The 18,646-nt window shown below is 42.2% G+C and overlaps 1 protein-coding gene across 14 annotated transcripts in view; it reads left to right on the top strand.

Moving 5' to 3' along the window:
- The window catches only part of Ptprt (protein tyrosine phosphatase receptor type T), a 1,105,935-nt gene that overhangs the window by 1,020,770 nt on the left and 66,519 nt on the right, over nucleotides 1-18,646 (top strand). For 10 of the 14 annotated variants that reach the window (XM_040732970.1, XM_040732973.1, XM_040732967.1 and 7 more), the window contains one exon: nucleotides 1,607-1,797. In XM_040732970.1, the coding sequence (XP_040588904.1) occupies nucleotides 1,607-1,797 (191 nt within the window). The remainder of the gene's footprint in view (nucleotides 1-1,606; nucleotides 1,798-18,646) is intronic. The other 4 variants (XM_040732972.1, XM_040732966.1, XM_040732969.1 and 1 more) reach the window with 1 other exon arrangement.

Genomic DNA, 18,646 nt, shown 5'->3' with positions numbered 1-18,646 from the left:
AGATGAGCATATGAGGGCAACCAAGACTCTCATTGTCCCGGAACTGAGGGGTTTCCCTGGACATAATTCTTGGAATACTAAAGCCAAAGAGGAGTTGGGTAAGTGTGACCAGTTGGTCATGCTGCAGGCCAGACATGTCTCTCCAGTATCCTGTCTTGTGAGGAACTGATTTTGATGTTGTCACATAAGAGTGGATTGTGCTTTTCCAGAAAGCCTGTCTGATAGATTATTGTGACAGGGAAGACAAACAAGCTGAGGGGGACATGGCTTTTAAAAAGACAAGTTGCAGAAAATTCTGGAATACATGTTAAGCCTCTCAGGGAATGAGCATGGCACCGGCTTCACGGACACCTGCATGGGAGCCTTAGTGTCTGAGAACATCTGGATAGGCACATCAACTGCCACATCTGGCAGGTCTTATCTCTTGAATAGTAAAAACAAAATGGCCCCAGGGCAGAGACTGTCAGAATGTTTGAGAGTCTGTGAACATGCCAAGCATAGATAAGTCTGGGAAAGAGAAAATGTTTCCAGAGTGACCAAATAACAGAAGGTATTTAAAGCTGTTCAATAAGTAGAGAAATTTTTATGAGGGAAAGGTATAACATTTTTATATATAGAGAGAGGATCTCATATGGTCAAGTCTGACTTCAAACTTAGTATTTAGTTGAGGTTAACTGAACTTTTGATCCTCTTGTTTCCCCATTTGGAAATCTAGGCTAACACGCACGTGCTAACCAAGTATTGTGTGGTGCTAGGAACCAGATGCGGGACTTTGAGCATGCTAGGTGAACAGTACTCACTGAGCATTTTCCCCACTGCCATATCAAGGGGTGTGGCATAAGATGCACATGAGTCATGGCTGGTGAGAATAAAGGAAGACAATTGAGAAATCTACAAGTTGGAATCAGGGGCATTTCAGGGTCAGTGGTAGTAAGGGGGAGAATAGATGACAGGACAAAGGTAGCCTCTGTTACAGAGCCCATTGCTGCAAGGAGTAGCTAGAGGGGCAGAGTCTCTGCTGGCTTCTGGGAGTTCAAGACTAGCTATACTTCCTCCCGGTATACAACCCAAAAGAAACACAGTAGGAGAGAAATCTGATCATAGACATACAGGCCCAGAAGCAGTCACATGGATCTTCTGGCCAGGCACCTGAGAGTCCATCTCTGCAGACCAGCAACTTAGCCTACATTAGGCCTGCAGTTCCTAAACAAGAACATTCTCCCAAGACTTAGTCAGTCTGGCTTCTTACTAGTTCTGGGATTGGTTGGTATTGAGCAAGGCACTCAACAAGCCAAGAAAAGGGGCTGAGGACAGACAAGGGATAGTCACTGAACTGCCATTTTGTCTTCACACAACCCATAATGAGCCCTTGAAATTGAACTGAATCAAGGATCATCCGCATGCACTGGTTTGTTATTTTACCATTTAAATCTGTGTGCATGGTCAAGTCAGGGAAGCAGTGTCTTTTGTCTTTCTATAATTTCCTGACCAGTGGAGTGCACAGTTCATTCTCTCTGACCTCCCCAGACCGTGCTGAGGTTGGGGTAGGGTGCAAAGAACAAAGCTGTCCCAAATGAGAGTTTGACCTGCTTCTTTTTCTTTGAAGCAGATGGCAGCCGTGGAGAGCTATCCCAGCCCACCCTCACCATTCAGACTCACCCCTACCGGACCTGTGACCCTGTAGAGATGAGCTACCCCCGGGACCAGTTCCAGCCTGCCATCCGGGTGGCAGACCTACTCCAGCACATCACCCAGATGAAGCGAGGCCAGGGCTACGGGTTCAAGGAGGAATACGAGGTAAGAGGCTAGCCTGTGAGGACTCCCCAATGGCTCATGGATACATTTGGAGTGCTAAAGCCTTGTCTCTGATCATGAGTAACAATGCCTGGGAGCTTGGTGGAAATGCTCCACCAGGCCCTCTTAATCAGAACTTATGTTTTAACTAGTACCTGGACATTAAATTTAAGAAATACATGCTCCTAATCCCTACTTTTTAGAGTCAAACCATTCTTCACTCTGAAGGTAAGATGGCTCACGCCCTCTTCCCACATGCTGTAGAAAAGCCAGTCCCTCTCTTCTGCCAGTACTGTCTGGCTTGCCTTCCCCTTCCTGCTCACTTCCTACCCAGTGTTCAATACTGTTCTCTATGCAGTGCCCTGACTGCGGTGCCGTCTCTCTACCTCTCCCGCCCTCCTGCATTGGTCACCCCTTTTCTCCCACAACCCTCTCATTCCCAGTACACCTGTACTACAAAAGATACGAATACATGCTGTAGTTATTTCAGGAGCTCAGGGGGTGACAGACAACCATAGAAAAGTATAGCAAGTTCCTGAATCCAACATTATTATCATATAGATTCCTAACCATGCAACGTGCTAGCAAGGCCCCTCAGGTTCTAATTTCTCACAGGTCGCTCTCTCTTCTCCTGTGTCTGACTCTTCTATAGCATCTCCAAACACTACCCTCAGCATCTAGGGAATGACTCCCACTTTCCCTTTGCTCTATCACACAAAACAATTTCTCTTCCTGCTGTTTCGTCTTACGTACCAGGTCTCACCTTCTCCAAATCAAAGGTACAAAGGAAAACCTATTAAGATATTTTCCCAGACCAGAGAGCAGCTCACCCCTCTCCCCCACATCTTCCTGTTTCCCTTTCCTTCCTCTCCCCCTTTCTCCCTTGCCCAACATCTCTTTGGCATGTTCTGTGTAGCATGTGTTAGATGATACCCACTGGGAATCACTCCCACCTTCCCTGCCTTCCTTCTTCCCCTCCCTCTCTCTTTTCTTTTGTGTCACATGCAACAATGCCCCCAATATGTTCTGTTTAGTTCCACTGTGTGTAGTAAAGGCTCCTTGACTCACACCAGCTCAGACTAAGTCCATCTCTCAGCCTATAACCATGGATCATACTTACAGAGCAGTATTTCTGAAGTCATGGGGGATAGAAAATCATGCTAAACTTGGGCTCCAGATAGCTGGGTTCCAATGCAGTAAACTATGCAATCTTGGCACATAATTTTGCTATCTCAGTTTTTAAATTCTTCATTAGTTAAAGAGTGTGCCTAAGTGGCTCCTATGACCTGTATGCTCCTAAAACTTCATGGGAATATAAAACAGTGGAGAGGGGTGTGTTTGACGTACTTTGAGAAGAAAAACATTCATGCCAGTGGCTGCAATTACCAGCTCAAGAGACCCAGCAGTTAATTTCAAATGTAGTCTAAGTCAAATGCAATTTCTCTCTGTACTCAGTCTATTACAGGAACCTCTTAGATTAAAATAAAAGCCATTGCTTCCTTTAAAAAATAATAAGGCACAGATAGATAAAGGAAAATGGATTTGTTTATCCTTTACCCAAACCAGAAAGAGAAAGAATCTTTCTTCATTGAGGCCTTTTCTGCAGCAGTGTTGCCCTTTTATAGAAAAGATGAAACAGAAGCCAGGAGATATGCATGATCCATTTAAAATGCCAGAATTGTGTGACACATCTTCCTGAGAGGTAAGCTTTTCCTCTAGTTGGCACCAAAACTGATTCAGTCTTTTTCTTTCCCCAGCCTGGGATTCATTGGGGCCCATCATTTCAGAACTTTCATAGCAAACAGGAGGGTCCCAATCATTCTTTCAAATATTTCCTCTCCTACCAGGATAGTTACAAGACTACTGATTTTGGAAGAGTATTGGAACAAGAGCTGCAGGTAGTGGTCTTATCTCCTCTGGGTCTTATTTCTGAATAGGATGAATGGTCCCAAGCCTTGTGTGTGTGCTGATGCACATGGATGCAGATAAGTTTGTTGAACAAATACCTCAGGACAGGAAGTATTGTTTGTAAAGGTTTGCCCAACATTAGAATTTCTCTTGAAGTTTCAAATAGCATCAAGAGAGGTATGTAGTTTATCAGAAAGGTACACAAACGGTCAAAACTGAAAATACCTCTTCTTTGAACTTTCAATCCAAAATTCAAGAACAGAAATATAGATGCAATTGACAATTTTGGTACATTCCTTTCTAGCATATTTCTTCTAAAGCATCTATTCCCGTATGATCAGTTATTTGTTCTTTGGTATGGTTTGGTGTTCTTTAATTCCTGTGTGTACCTGTAAGCATCTCCCAAACTTTCTAGCATGGAAATAAACTTAATTTAAAGCAAAGAATACATATTATTGCATCATTTGAGTCTCATCCAGAAATCTCACTAGTAAGGCCACCATTAGTTCAAATTGTATTAATCAGTGTGCCTTGCTTCTGGATAATAGCATTGTATGATTAACCTGAAGTTAATTAGAAAGCATTATTATTTGAAACATGCTACTTTGTAGGATGTGGCTGTCCAGTTTCTTAGAAACATTGCTCTGGTTTTCTTTTATCATTAACGTCCCTATGATTTCTAGGCTCTTCATCTTGAACATGGATTACTGATCTGCTTGAAGGCTTAGTATAGACATAAAAACCTGAGCTCCAGTTCTGCTGTCATACAGGCTGCTGTGTGATGTCCTGGCCTGTCACCTCCCTATTCTGCTCTGCTTCTATTTTTTTCATGCCAGTGTGTGAAGTTGACAAGTTGTCATCTAAGGGACCCTCAGCTTTAACAAGCTGTGCCTTCTAAACTTCAACTTAGCTACACAATCACTCCCAGGTTTGTTCAGTAAATATTTCCTAAGTATTCACTATTAGCAAGGTCTACTCTATGCATCTGGGATACAGTAGTGAGTGTCCATGCCCTCAAGAATCTTTATTATAACAGCCAAATAGAAAATGAGCATAAGCTGAAAAATAAATTGCTATTTTCATGTTACAAACTACATCAACTAAGAGAAACAGAAAATGATTTTTGCAATAATTCCTTCTATAGGTTAGGGAATTGAATAGTGAACAAGAGTCACAGTTGATCTCTTGTCTGTAGTGTTTGGCTCCATGACTAGTGGCTGTAATCATCTACAGTGTCTTTATTCTGATGTCTAATAACCAATGCAGACACCATCTGAGGTCTCAGTAGAAATGCTCCACTGCAATTCCTCTAACCATCCTCTTGGGTAGCCTGGGATTCTTGGAAGAATGGTAATTCCAAAACAGCTGGGCTTCTGTTTGTCTTGTTTTGTTTGATTGTTTGGTTTTGGCTTTTGTTTGCTTGGATTTTGAGACAGGGTTTCTCTGTGTAGCACTGGCTGTCCTGGAAATTACTGTAGACCAGACTGGCCTTGAACTGATATCTGAGTGGGGATTAAAGGTGTGCACCACCACTGCCTAGTGTGGACTTTTTTATAGGGTGGCTCAGAGCTCCAAATGTGAGCCTCCTACCTGACAAGGTAAAAATTGCATAAGGATAGTGACCTAGACTTTGATGTCACATTGCCTTGTATGTGAGCAAATAATAGATCTCTATCCTTCTAGTACAGAGGGGAAATAGACCACACTTCTTCATAGGAGGACCACTTCCCAGATTCTATAAGAGGACCCAAGATACTAATATTAGGGTGATATGGTCTGCTAGAAAAAGAGAATAGAACAAGGAAGGGGAATAGTATGCTACAACAGGCAAGTGGGTCCAATATTAAAAAGGATCATCCTTAAGATTTGGAGGGAGAGATTTCCATAGCAAGGCATGTGCAAACAAAAAAGAAATCTGGTCAGTTGTGCAAACAAAAAAGAAATCTGATCAGTATATAATGAATATGTGCTAAGCATGAAGTAATCAGATTGGAAAAATAAGGAGGGCCCTGGTGCTTTGGTACATTACAAACTAGTATAAGGAGTTTGGTTTTTACCTTGGAAAATAAACTGGAAACTACTGCAGAACTTTAAGAGCCACAGGTACTAAGGGTCTGATTTTATGTTTAAAGACCCTTTCTAGCTACTGTGTTGAAAATGGGCCTGGGGAAGCAAGGTAAGGCCAGTGATATAGTAACCCAGATGGGACAATAGTGACTCTAGCTAGGGCCAGAGGAGGGGTCCTAAGAAATGATGGGGTTCTGAATTTGTCATAAAGATAGAGCCAACAACATTCTTAATACATGGTGTATAAGTAAAGGAAAGGAATCCAGGATGACTCTGAAGTTCTTTGTTGAATCACTGGGAAGATGGAATTGCCACCAACAGTGATGGGACAGTGCAGAGCAGTCAGATCTGGAGCAGCTGGAGGTTTGCAATGTCCATAAGAACAGTTGACCATTTGAGAAAGAATCCCAGACTACAGAGAAAACATTGGTGATATTAAAGTCACAATACCAGATGAGGTCATCTGGCATGTCAAAAGAGGCAAGGACCTTGGACTGAGCCTTTTGAAAGTACCGCTTTAGGAAGCATATGTGGAATACTTTCCATGGGCTGGCAAGGCATTGGACTAGGCTGTAAGGGCTGAAAACATACAGTAAGCATGTCCCCATCTGGATAACCTGAGTTTATGATTAAAGACAGGCATATAGACTTAGAATTTTAATTGGATGACAAAATGCTACAATGAAGGAATACCCAGAAGTATAGTGACCCATAGGGATAGAGCATATTAGCCCTAGCCTGAGGGATTTGTCAGTAGTTTTCAGGAAAACACTAATCTCAACCAAATGTACAGAAATAAAGAATAGCAAATACAAAAAGAGAAGAAAGTTCTAGATAGAGAACTAGTAGTTGTGTTGTGGGAGGATAGAAAGTAGATTGAGTTAGAGGAACCACAAGTAGCTTGATTTATAAAATATGAGAGAGCACATGAAGGGAGTTGAGACTGGGGTTATTAGCAGGAACATAGATGTCCAGGAAGGGGGCAGTATTTGGCACACTAAGGAATTTGGATTTCATTCTGGAGTCATGGGGGCCATACATGGGGCAGAAGGGTTTAAAGTAGAAATGCAAGAGACAAGTAGGCAACCAGGGCAATAATTCTTGGACAAGATGGGAACTGCACTGCCCAAACATAGAAACTGTCCAAATAAAAACCTTTTGGCCAGACTCATTGGTTTTCTTTCCATACAAATCTCTGGGACTCCCTTGCCCATGGTTATATCTCAGGATCTAGTTGATTGGCCACAGTTCAAAGGGCTAAGGGCAAATTAACTTCACTTGCCATGCATATTTGGGTTTTAGCTGAGATTTTTAATATTGGCTTTAGTTTAGAATTGCCTGGGAAAAAATTCTAAAACAGCAGCACACTGACCATATTTCAGACCAATTTAAAAAAGTGTGCTATGGTGTGATCAGAGATTTCAACAAGCTTTCTATGTGATTAAAATATACTTTAAAAATTACTAGCCACTAGTCTTAGGAAACCCTTGGAGTTTCAGTGTGGGCCATATCTGTATCCATGGGCTATCACTATGCTTGCTCTATTGTCTGAGCCACAAATCTGCCTGTGATAGAACACAGTCACACTCAGACAAAGACCATGACATGATGTGAACAACAGAGCCTTTCCCTCTTCCCCATTCTCCTCACCCTAGCCAAGATGGTCCCACTTTCTAATTACAAACAAGCAAAAGACTCCATAGCATGCCAGCTAATGTAAACAGATGTTAACTATAGAGCAGAGTTGTCTTCGTGCCCTGTCACCATGATGAACAGAGTAACAGGTTTGGAGAAGATGAGGGAGAACAAGAAGAGGTGACTTTGTGACACAGACAAAGGAGGCAAGCATGTTAATCCGCATCCAACCCAGACAGCCTGTCGAAGTAATGAATGGAATGAGCCCAGTAGGGCGACCAGAAGGTGTCTGGTTATCACAGCTCCATTAAGGCTATTTAAGGCAACAAGGAACAGCTGTGAGGAATATGATGCAGTCTAATGAAGAGCAAACATTTGTTCATTTTCAAGCTCTGGCCGGATGCACCATGTGCACAGATTTTAAGGGGAGAGGCCATCTTACTTAGTCATCTGTGGGTGATGTCAGGCAGGCAGCCCCTAATGAAGCATAACCACAGAAATGGAAGCTCCCTGAGAAGGGACAGAGTACACCCCTCAGTTGGTAACAGATTAACAGAACATCCTGTTCCTAGAGGGATTCTGGTCCAGTTCCTTGATTTATAGATGAGAAGGGTTCTAGCGACAGACATGAGGAATTAGTGGCAGATGCTCAAATCATAAATGGGAAAACATGGGCATTCTTCTACTCTGCAAAATCATAATGGCCCAAATGGAAGAGCCAGGCTCCCACCTGCTCATATCCCCCTCCTGGCAGCATTAAAACAGGAAGAAAATGAGCCATTTCCTGGAAGTGGCCAAAAGGTATTGAACCCATGAGGTGTCATGTGGAGGCCAGAAGAGGGCATCAGATCCCCCTGAAACTGCAGTTATAGGTGGTTGAGAGTTCCCTGACTTAAGTGCTAGAAACTGAACTTGAGACCTCTGGAAAAACAGTAAGTGCTTTTAACCACTAAACTTCCATTCTAGACCCAGCCCCCCTCCCCCCCAACACCACCACCACCAGGATTAACAAGGTCATGATCATGATTTCCAGAAATTCATCTCTTCTAACACTGAAGTTTAAGAAAGAGTTGTCAGCCCAGAAACAACCTCCCAGATGCTTATGCATGGTGTGCATAACTAGAACCTGTCCAGTGTCCCCTTTTCCCCATGTAGAGTTGAAAGGGATAAGGAAACCCTACTGTAAACTTCTCCGTTGGGCTTGACAATAAGGACAAAATCTTCCTCTATTTTCTTCCCTAAGACATCTGGAAAATAACACACAAGTATGAAACATTTAATTAGGAAGTACTGGTTAAAAATTTTAAGTGATTAACAATAGTTTTATCCAAAATGCAAATCAAAACCAAAATGGTCTATTAGCCAGCTCCAGTTAGAATTGCTGTTATCAAAATGGTGGGAAACAGGGGACAGAGAGATATCTTGGTGGTTAGGAACACTTAGTGGTCTTGCACAGCACCCAGGATCAATTCCCTAGAACGCACATATCAAAACAACAACCACCCATATGTCCAGTTTCAGGGATCCGATGCCCTCTTCTGATCTCTGAGGGTACCAGTCACACATGATACACATACATTCAGGCAAAACATTCATACACATAAATGTTTTCAGGCAGGAAATAAATACTAGTGGAGGATAAGAGGTAGGGCAACTCACATATTATCTGTGGGCATGTAATAAGCATGGCCATTATGGAAAACAGTATGGAGGGTCTTTAAATTGTCAGAAATAGAACTACTGTATAATAGAACTGTTCTACGTTGAGGTTATACATCAAAAGAATTTAAATCAGTATATAGAACAGACATCTTCACTCAAAATAGCTAAGATATGAAATCAACCTAGGGGTCCATTGGCAGATGAATGATAAAGAAAATGTAGTATGCATACTCAATGAAATATTCATCCATAAAAATGAGACTGTCATTTGCAGCATTATGAATGAACAAGAGACCATTATGTTAAGTGAAATAAGTCAGGCATAGAAAGACAGATAGCACATGGTCTCACTTAAATGTCTATACTAAAATACTGGTTTTAAAGAAGCAGAGACTAGAGCAGTGATCACTAGAACCTAGGAAGAGTTTGGAGAAGAGAAAGGTGGGGATAAGTTGGCTTGTGGGTACTTGGGCACAGTTGGAAAGGAAGAACAGCTTTAAAATCTACAGTGGCATGACTGTGTTGACAAAAGTTGATTTATATTTCAGAATAGCTGCCAAAGATTTTGAATATTCCCAACACAAAGAAATGACATCTGTCTGAGGTGACAGATATGCTAATTACCCAATCTGATCATTATGTATTGTATAGATGTATTGAGCTGTCAAAGGATACCCCATAGATATGCACAATTAGTATGTGTCAATTAAACATAAGAATACATTTTAAAAGAGCAGCTCACCCCAAGAAAAAGACAATATGTCTTACAGAAAGGAGCCAACATAGAAATGTGGGTGGTCCCTCGAGATGTGTAGAGCCTCAGCCTTTATCTTTTAGGCTGAGTCTTCCCTAGGGCATTTACTATGTGCCTCTGCCTTGCTGCCTACAACAGCAGTTCTCCAGGTTTAGTAGATGTCAGAGCAGCCAGAGAGTTAATAAAGGGCACCGAGGCACAGGGTCAACGATGCCAGAGCGCTACTGTATAAATTGAGGACATGGTATGGTTGAGGTGAAGGTTTTCATTGTAGATATGAGGGAAAGTAAAGCCAAAGGAATCTGGAAGAGTCCAAAGCAAGGAGAGAAAGCAGCAAACTGACCATGGCCAGAAGACTGCACCAGGCCATGAGAGAGGAGAGAGTGGGGAGCAGGGGAGAAAGAAATGACTAAGAGAAAGGAGGCCAAGAGAGGAAGACAGAAAAAAGTATAGAGCTCATAGCAGAAATGGCAGGTTTCGATGGTAATAAGAAGCCGGGGCAAGGGAAGCCCATGAGATGTAGAGTAGAGTGCAAGGCAAGAAGAGCCAGGGTTCCAGCATGGACTCTGCAACAAGTATTTGTGATACTGAGTGAGCCTGGAGGCCAACATGTGCTTTGGTATGCTAACAGATACCACAGATAGCTCATTTGTCCGGAGTGTCTTTTGAATCTGACAGCTATGAGGCTCGGCATTTAGCCAAGTTCTTAGGAAATCTGTACATCCACCCAGGTATGTGTGTGTGCCTGTCTGTCTGTCTGTCTGTCTGTCTGTCTGTCTGACTGTCTGTCTGTGTCTATGTAAGCATGTACACATGTGTGCATGTCTGAATACACACATTTTGTGAAGGTTTTGTTCATGTACCTGCAAGCATATGGAAATCAAAGGTCAACCTCTTGGGTGTCATTCCTCAGGATGTACAAGTACTTCCACCTTCTTTCTTGAGACATGGTTTCTCACAGGTCTGGAACTCACTGATTTCATTTATCAGGTTGACCAGCAAGCCTCAGAGATCTATTTGTCTCTGGCAGTCGAGCACTGGGATTACAGGCTACTGTGGCCAGTTTTTTTTTCACATGAGTTCTGAGGGTTGAACTTGGGTCATAATTTTTGTCCAGCAAGCACTCTACCAAATAAATGAGTTATCTCCCTAGCCCTTTTCCTTTTTTGTGACTTTGAGATCGGATCTCATTGTATAACACAAGCTGGCCTCGAACTCTTGATCCTCCTTGCTTCAGTCTCCTAAGTGCAGGCTGTAATTGGGCCCTTTAAAGAATGTTTTTATGATTCTGCCCACAGACACACACTCAACTATTTTGACTTGATCCAAGTACCCATGACAGACAAATACCTGCATCTTGCAGCAGTCTGATTTTCTACTTTGCTTCACCAACAGAATTCATAAATTACTGTCTATTTAGTGACATGGTATGCAATAATATTTGCTCTCCTGATGCCATTCTGAGTAGATGTCATTAGTCATCCCCTCCTGCCTCCTCCATCCACATTTATAATCCCCAAGGCATATGCTTTTCAGCACAGACTAGGTAGTATGTGTTGAAATCTTAGCCTCTTCCAAGGCCACCACTAACTAACACAGCACCTCAGAGGAAAACAGCAGAAGGTGTAGCTGCCTCAAAATACTTAACTGTCACCTTCCAAAAAGCATTCAAACAAATATATAGAAAACTACACTGTCTGTTGTGTGCACCGTGCTTTTTTTAGATCTAATGCTCTTGTATTGTCCCCAACCTACACAGCTGTCCATGGTGGCCCTTATTATCTAGTAAGTTCCCCCACAGTCTTCAGTAAATTAAGTGTTAAATATGTCCATGAATAGACTGAGACTAAACCTGAGAGTCCCAACAAATGATGAAATTATCTACTACCTGAATTCTATATCTTTCCTGAACAATAACTCATCCTAACTTCCTAGAAAGGGCCCAATTTTAAAACTGAGGACCTATATTCCAAGAATCGCTTTGATTTGAGACAATCGGAGACAAGTATTTCTAGGAATCCCCACCTTTATGCTTACGCAAATAAGTTGGATGTTTCTTCTAGGGCACAGGGTAAATTCTGAGAGTAAGCTATGAGAGCTCAATATCTACCTTTTATGGGGGAGGATGAAAAGTCTGTGAACACCTTCTACCTCAGGCATTGGTTCAGAAGCTGTGGGCTTTACCTCAGGTAATCATTAATTATGACAAAGATCTAGGAAGCATGCCTCTTATGTTTCTTGTATTAAATAATTTATATTTTAATTTTGAGCATGTCCCATGCTGAGTTTTAACAAACACACAGAATGGTGTAAGCACCAAAATAATCAGGATCCCTAAGGGGGTAATAACAGAACTGCTCTTCCCATTCCCACTGTGGGCCAATCCTTCCCCTCCTCTCACCTTAAGGGTGTATTGACATCATTGAGTCTTGGATGGCAAAATGACTTCGAGTAAAAATATTCAAGCACTGTAGTCAGCTTGCTTTTCTGCCTGTCCCCCATGCTATAGTTGGCATTCACAAAGTATTTCTTGACAATAAAAATGAATGACAGGTCCTACTAAAATGGCTCCTCCTTGGTGAGGACTCTCTGGAAGTTTCCTTCCATAGAATACAATGGGAGCAGGAAAAAATTCTGGTGGGCTAAAGTGATTATGGGGAAGGCAGGCTCTTGGCTGTGCCCTGAAGCATCATGCAAGAACTGGCTGATCAGCAATCCCAGGCCCTGGTTTTGCTGCACCTCGGGGCATTTCACATCCAATTATTTCCTGGGATACAGTCAAGCCAAGGGGAATGAAGGAAGGTATCACTGCTGACAGAGCTGCTAGGTTAGTGGGGCTGCAGGAAAATCAAGTGGACTGACACACCTCAGCACAGGATTGGAGATGAGCATTTCTCAGAAACCATGTTCTGAGGTGTCACTATTTGGGGCTTGGATCCAAAGAAGAATTGAAAGCATTATAAAGGCCCCTTTTAGCTAGAAGGACCAATCCAACTAGTATATGAAGAAGAAATAGCCAAGCAATTATTAGGGATGATTCTTAGTTTTAAGAGGGAATTAAAGTACTAAGTAGGGAAACAGAGGCAGGTTACTCAAACTTGGGGACTAAGTCAGCACAAGAGAGCCTAAGAAGGAATGATCTGTTGTCATGTGACCTGAGCCTCCCACTGACACTATGGCTTGGCGGGTGAGTGACAGTCAAAAGGGAGCCTGGAGTAGGCACCAATAATCATTTCAACATGAAATCTATCAGGCCTATCAACAAAGGTGAAGGGGGAAATCAGGTGACAAGTTCTGTCTGCTATTTATCATGATGTGACAATAGCTATGCTCCATCATTATAAAATACTCCCAAAGCATTTCTGTTGACTTTGAGTAAAACTCACATCCTATCCGTGATTCATAGGGCTTTCACAGAGCCACATCTATGTGCTGTGGGATATTCCTTTACCCTGTGTGAAAATATGTCACTGTGACTGGCTTAATGAAGCTGACTGGCCAATAGCTGAACAGAATAAGGCTAGGTAGGTGAGCCAGACCAGGAGAATGATAGGAGGAAGAGGGTGGGGTCTGGAGTCACCAGTCAGACTCATAGGGAGCAGGAGATGAATGTGCCATGTTAATAAAGGTACCACCACATAGTAGAGCATAAATAAGGAATTTTTGTTTACTTAAAATGTAAGAGCTAGTTAGTAATAAGCCTGAGCTATTGGCTGACCATTTATAATCAATATTAAACCTCTGAGTGATTATTTGAGAGCAGCTATGGGACAAGGAAACTCCACCCACACCTTTGTGTCACTGATCCACATAATGTTCCTTCTGCTCTGGAGAACTTCCCTCAAGTTCTAGAATACCATGAGGTCATTCTATCTCAGAGCCTCTGCACTTTCTCTTCCTTCCACCTATAACACTCCTCCAAGCTCTTGTCATGGCTAACATTTGCTTATCATTTAGTTTGAAATCAAATATGTCATCCAAAGACTGGCAGTAGCATGCATAGTATCAAAGAAGTTGGGATTATTGTGTACCTCAGGTGCTGTTTGACTTTTCCTCGGTATACACAAACAAATATATTCATTCCAGATAGATAGATGACAACAGACCAAAGAAATTATCATGCCACGTCTATCTTGGTGAACCAGTAAGTTCATTGAGGTTACTCTCAGGAGTATGGGTAAAGGTTTACATACAGGAACATGTATGACCCTAAAGCAGCTGTATCTTTTTAAAAGCCAGCATAGCATAGTAATGGCTCACAAAAGTTCCATCCCTGGTTTTCCCCCATAGGATTTGTAGCCAGGTTGGCTAGTTGGAGAATATCCCCTCTTCAGCAGTTGTTACTGCCTATATAAACTTGGAGAGGGGCCTTGTGAATATTGTAAGTTTCAGGAAGTTCCTAAGACTTGTGAATTGTTTACTCTTTGGGCCTTGTAAGTTTTATTCCTGAATCTTAAAAGATTTTCCCTATAGCTTTGAATAGTTCAATTTGAAAGAAATTGCTATGCAACATGGAAAGGGGTGGGCCTCTCAGGAAAAGGGTGTCAGAAAGGGCTCATAGAATGTGGACTGTGCTCAGTGAAATTATAGATGGCTTAAGCAAGCTCCAGATTGGATGCTAGATGTGGTATTATAAGGCAGCTTGACGAATCTTAACTAAGATTGCAAAGAGGCAATGATTATTCCTGTCTGCTTTGTGATCATGAACAATGCTCATATTTTTGTCTCTGTTCAGATGTGACTGAAGAAAGTTCTTGCAATTGTCCCTTCTCATCATGACTCTCAGAAGGGCTCTCATCTCAGACTGCTTTCTATGAAATTGTTATGCTCAGTAGGAGAGCCCTGGAGTTCAGCTGTGAATGTCAGGCCAGCTTGCCAGTACCAAGGTCTGCTTTTCTCCTTCTCAAATGTTACCTTTTCAAACAATCCTGCCCAAACCTCTCTGAGTTGTCCTTTGTCCCTAGTTACTGTCTGCTTGTGCCCCCTGTGTATAGCCTTCAAAGCACACATTACAGACTGTAATCACTTGTTTGTTTGCATGTCCTCTGCCTCTTCCCACAGTGAAAGAGGCTCGTAAAATAGTATCTGTCACGTTCTGCCATCAGTTCTGTAACCTAGTATAGAACCCAGCCTCAGATACTACTGTGGAAGGGGGTGTGGAAAGAGGAACATAGTCTCCTGTGTTGCTGAGCAGCTATTTCCCTGCCACCAGACCTCACTTTCCTAGTTTACACAATAATCTAGTTCTTTTTTTCTCAAAAGACCTTTTCAAATCTGACTTTTGAGGATGTAATAGATACCAAAGCTCAGCTCTCCAGGGACAAGGACATCCTTAAACATCTTTTGAACAAAAATTAAGTGGCTGCCTTTGGAAAAGGACACTGGGGAAGAATGGGGAACCTTGTCATATTCAGGAGGGAGTGCAAAAGTAGGGCTTCATGCTTTAAGGAAAAAGAACAAGAAAAGGGAACCAGAGATTGATAATAGGGGAGTATAATGAGGTGGCAATTTTGGTTTCAAAAGAATGTGATTAGCTCCTAATGACTGCCACCATTCCCTGGTCAATCTACTGTAACTAGCCACTAATGTAAAAATAATGCCCCTGGCTCCTTCACTTTGAAGACGAGATGAGTCTCCCTTTCATGCTCTTACCCCTCAGATTTGTTTTCTTGAAGAGATTATCCTCTATTAGACTGCAACTGCCTAAAAGGGGAAACATATGGGTGATCAAAGTCTGCCAATTAGGGAGCCATTACCACCTCTTCTCAGTGGCTCTATTAGGCACACCTTCCATATTTGTCAACATCATCACAAACTCATACCCACCCCATAACCCATCCCTGGTTTCTTCCATCCTCACTAGGGGGAGACAGTGGTCCTGGGGCTGTCATTGGCACCTGTGTGTATTCCTATGGGGAAGTAACCCTCAATCATGTTGGATATAGGATTTCCCTGGGACAGGTTTGCCTTGGCTTGTCCCCAAGGCCATATCTTTGATGTTAAGCAGCCATATAGAAATCTAGGAATGGAAAGATTGACCTTCTTTGGATCTTTGCAATGTTACAACACAAAGGATTTGTGCTTATTCTATTGGGCTCGTGGAGGCAGGTCAAGGCAAAGCACAAGGCCAGAGTAAGGAGAAATCTAGCCAGTGATGCTGCTCAAAATGCATGCAGGAATCTTTGAGAGAATGAGCAGTCTGTCACTGAAGGTATGCCAGTGATTGACACTGTGAGTCAGCTAATCAGCTTCTGAAAGCCACCATAGGCAGGACAGTTTTCAAGGTCACTGATGACTCTGCAATTCTAAGGTCATCATCATCCACAGTACAGAAGCCACTTCATTTATTAGTCATTTCATTAATTCCAAACTTTCCATTCTAACCCTATGAAATAAAGTCCTAGCAGTGGGCCCTGGGAATGGAATTATAAATGAGATGCTATCCTTTCCCTGAAGAAGGCCCTAGCCAAGTTGGAAGGTAGGCTTTTAGATTGTTAGATGGAGAGATGCCCATGTGATGAGAATCCAGTAAGGGAGAGTGAGCACAAAGACCACACATGGGAGGAGAAGCTCAGATGGGTTTTGGAAGACACTTAGAAATCTTACAGGAAGCCTTGAGTGGAAGGGAATTTCAAGTGGAAAGAACACACGTAAAAGTCTCAGAAACCTAAGGACTTTGTGCATGGCGAGAAGTAAGGCTGGATGAACATTTGGGGTGAAGTCGTAAAGGGCCTGTTATGAATTTGGAATCTATTCAATAAATTCCAATAAAAGGAGGAGTTACTGTGTCCTGTTCACAGTTTATAAAGATCAATCTGATTACAATGGAGGATGAATTGGAGGAAATAAAACTAAATAGGAGATTCAAAGGTAAATTATTTCTGCTGGTAAATTTACCATTTTCACAGTTAAATCCAATGGGAGCTTTGATAATTGCCTATCCCCTCCACATTTTATCACAGACAGCAACTTATTTGGTCTGGAATAAGACCTTAAGCTAACAGAAACCTAAATTCTGACCCACAGCAGATACTAAACATATTTTTCCATAAGATTCATATGAAAATATTCTGCCCTGCCACCATGTTGGAATGAACAGTTGACTTTTATCACAGAGAATTTCAAGTGAAAAATCTGCTCCCCAAAGATCAAACCAAATATGAAAGACAAAGATGTCACTAAGACCCTGATGTGCAGCCATACGCCTGGCAGGCTGACTGACAGAATGGGCTGCCTGGTCAGGAGGTAGGATGAGGCTAGAATCTGAGTTAGGCACAGGAGCAAGAAGCATAGGTGGCCTAAAGATAGCCTAAACCAAGGGATAGATGGTTACTGGAATACTTGGTACCCAGAGGTTAGGACTTGCTTTCTTTCCCCTCAGAAATGTCTACCTAAGGTTTTGAAGCACACGAATAACAACATTTGTGCCTTTCAGTGGCTATGGGAAGGATAGAAAGAATGTACAATATTTCTACATATCCAATCACTGTGTAGATAAAGCTCATGATCATGGTAGAAAAACCAGAGTCAGCAAGCCATAGACATGAACTAAATACACATTTAGAAATACCTATGTTTGTAAATAAACATTTATTGAAACACAGACATTTTACTATGCATTTGTCTGGGTTGCTTTTATGCTACAACCAAAGAGCTGGGTGTGATTCAAATGTGTATCTAGATTTTCACAGATAAGTCTTGAAAATAACCTTTGCTATATGAAAACCACCAAAGTTGGTGAAGACAATGTGAGACTAGAAGTAAGAAAGTGTTCACTGTGGGCAAACACAACTTTGTCATACACAGTGGCCATACCTGCCTCTGAGACCATGGCCTGCTGAGTGACTGAATTTCTGGCCAGTTGATGAGGACTTGCTCTTGCTTAGGGTAGACCTAATGAGGAATAGATGGGAAGGTGAAGGCTGTTGTGTTAAGATGAATGGATGTCTTCTCCTCCGTTGTGCAGACCAGAAGTTGCAAGCTGATGTTGTTAGCAATGCAAGGACCATGGGCAGGATGTTCAGCCTGTCCTTCTGTATGGAATGAGAGATACTCGTCATAGTAGGGCTTGTTCTGCATGCTGCTGCAGGCTCGCTAAAGCCGTTTCCAGTCCATAAGTGATGATTTTTTCTCCTCTGTGATGGGACTGACTGCATTGTCCTTTCGTTCTAGACCACTTGGCGCTCAACTCTTGCAGTCCATCCACATGAGTGTCCACTTGGCTGTCACTTACATAGTTGTCTCCCTCTTAAACTGATTGATGACCTCTGTCCCCTCCCTCCCTTTAAGCTCTGGAGCTTTGCACTAAACTTCCTGGGCCATACCTCAGCTTAGATGTCTTACAGACATCTCAAACTTGGGTGGCATTAGTACTATTATCATTTTTACTAATTTCAACATATTAAAATATACACAGTACCCACTGGTGGGCACTCTTCTAAGTGTATTATGTATCTAAAAATGCAATGCCTAATTCCCACACAATCAATCAGGTTTCTCCCTCAGATTAATCCATTTCAGTAAATGACATTTCTCTGGTTCTTCAAACCATTGACCTAGAATCCAGCATCCATGCTTCTTTCATTCATAGTTCCTGTCTAAATTCCTTGGGTTAGTGCCCAGTACAATCCACACATTCATGATTCTCATACATATCAACCTGACAGCTTCCTCTAGTAGACATCTGTGTTGTTACCTGAGGTCTTCCTCAAGACTAAAGAATACCCATAGTACCTATAGAGCATGGCATGAACATGAGGGGTTTCTAACAGTCTTCTCCAGCAGTGGCAGAAGGGAAGCAATGATAAGCATTTCCAACTCTCTCCT

Source organism: Mesocricetus auratus, unplaced genomic scaffold (genome assembly GCF_017639785.1).
Source record: "Mesocricetus auratus isolate SY011 unplaced genomic scaffold, BCM_Maur_2.0 Super-Scaffold_100028, whole genome shotgun sequence".
In the NCBI taxonomy this organism is placed as follows: Eukaryota; Metazoa; Chordata; class Mammalia; order Rodentia; family Cricetidae; genus Mesocricetus; species Mesocricetus auratus.
The sequence above is the reverse complement of the archived record's forward strand: the minus strand, read 5'-3'. Positions and strand labels throughout refer to the sequence as shown.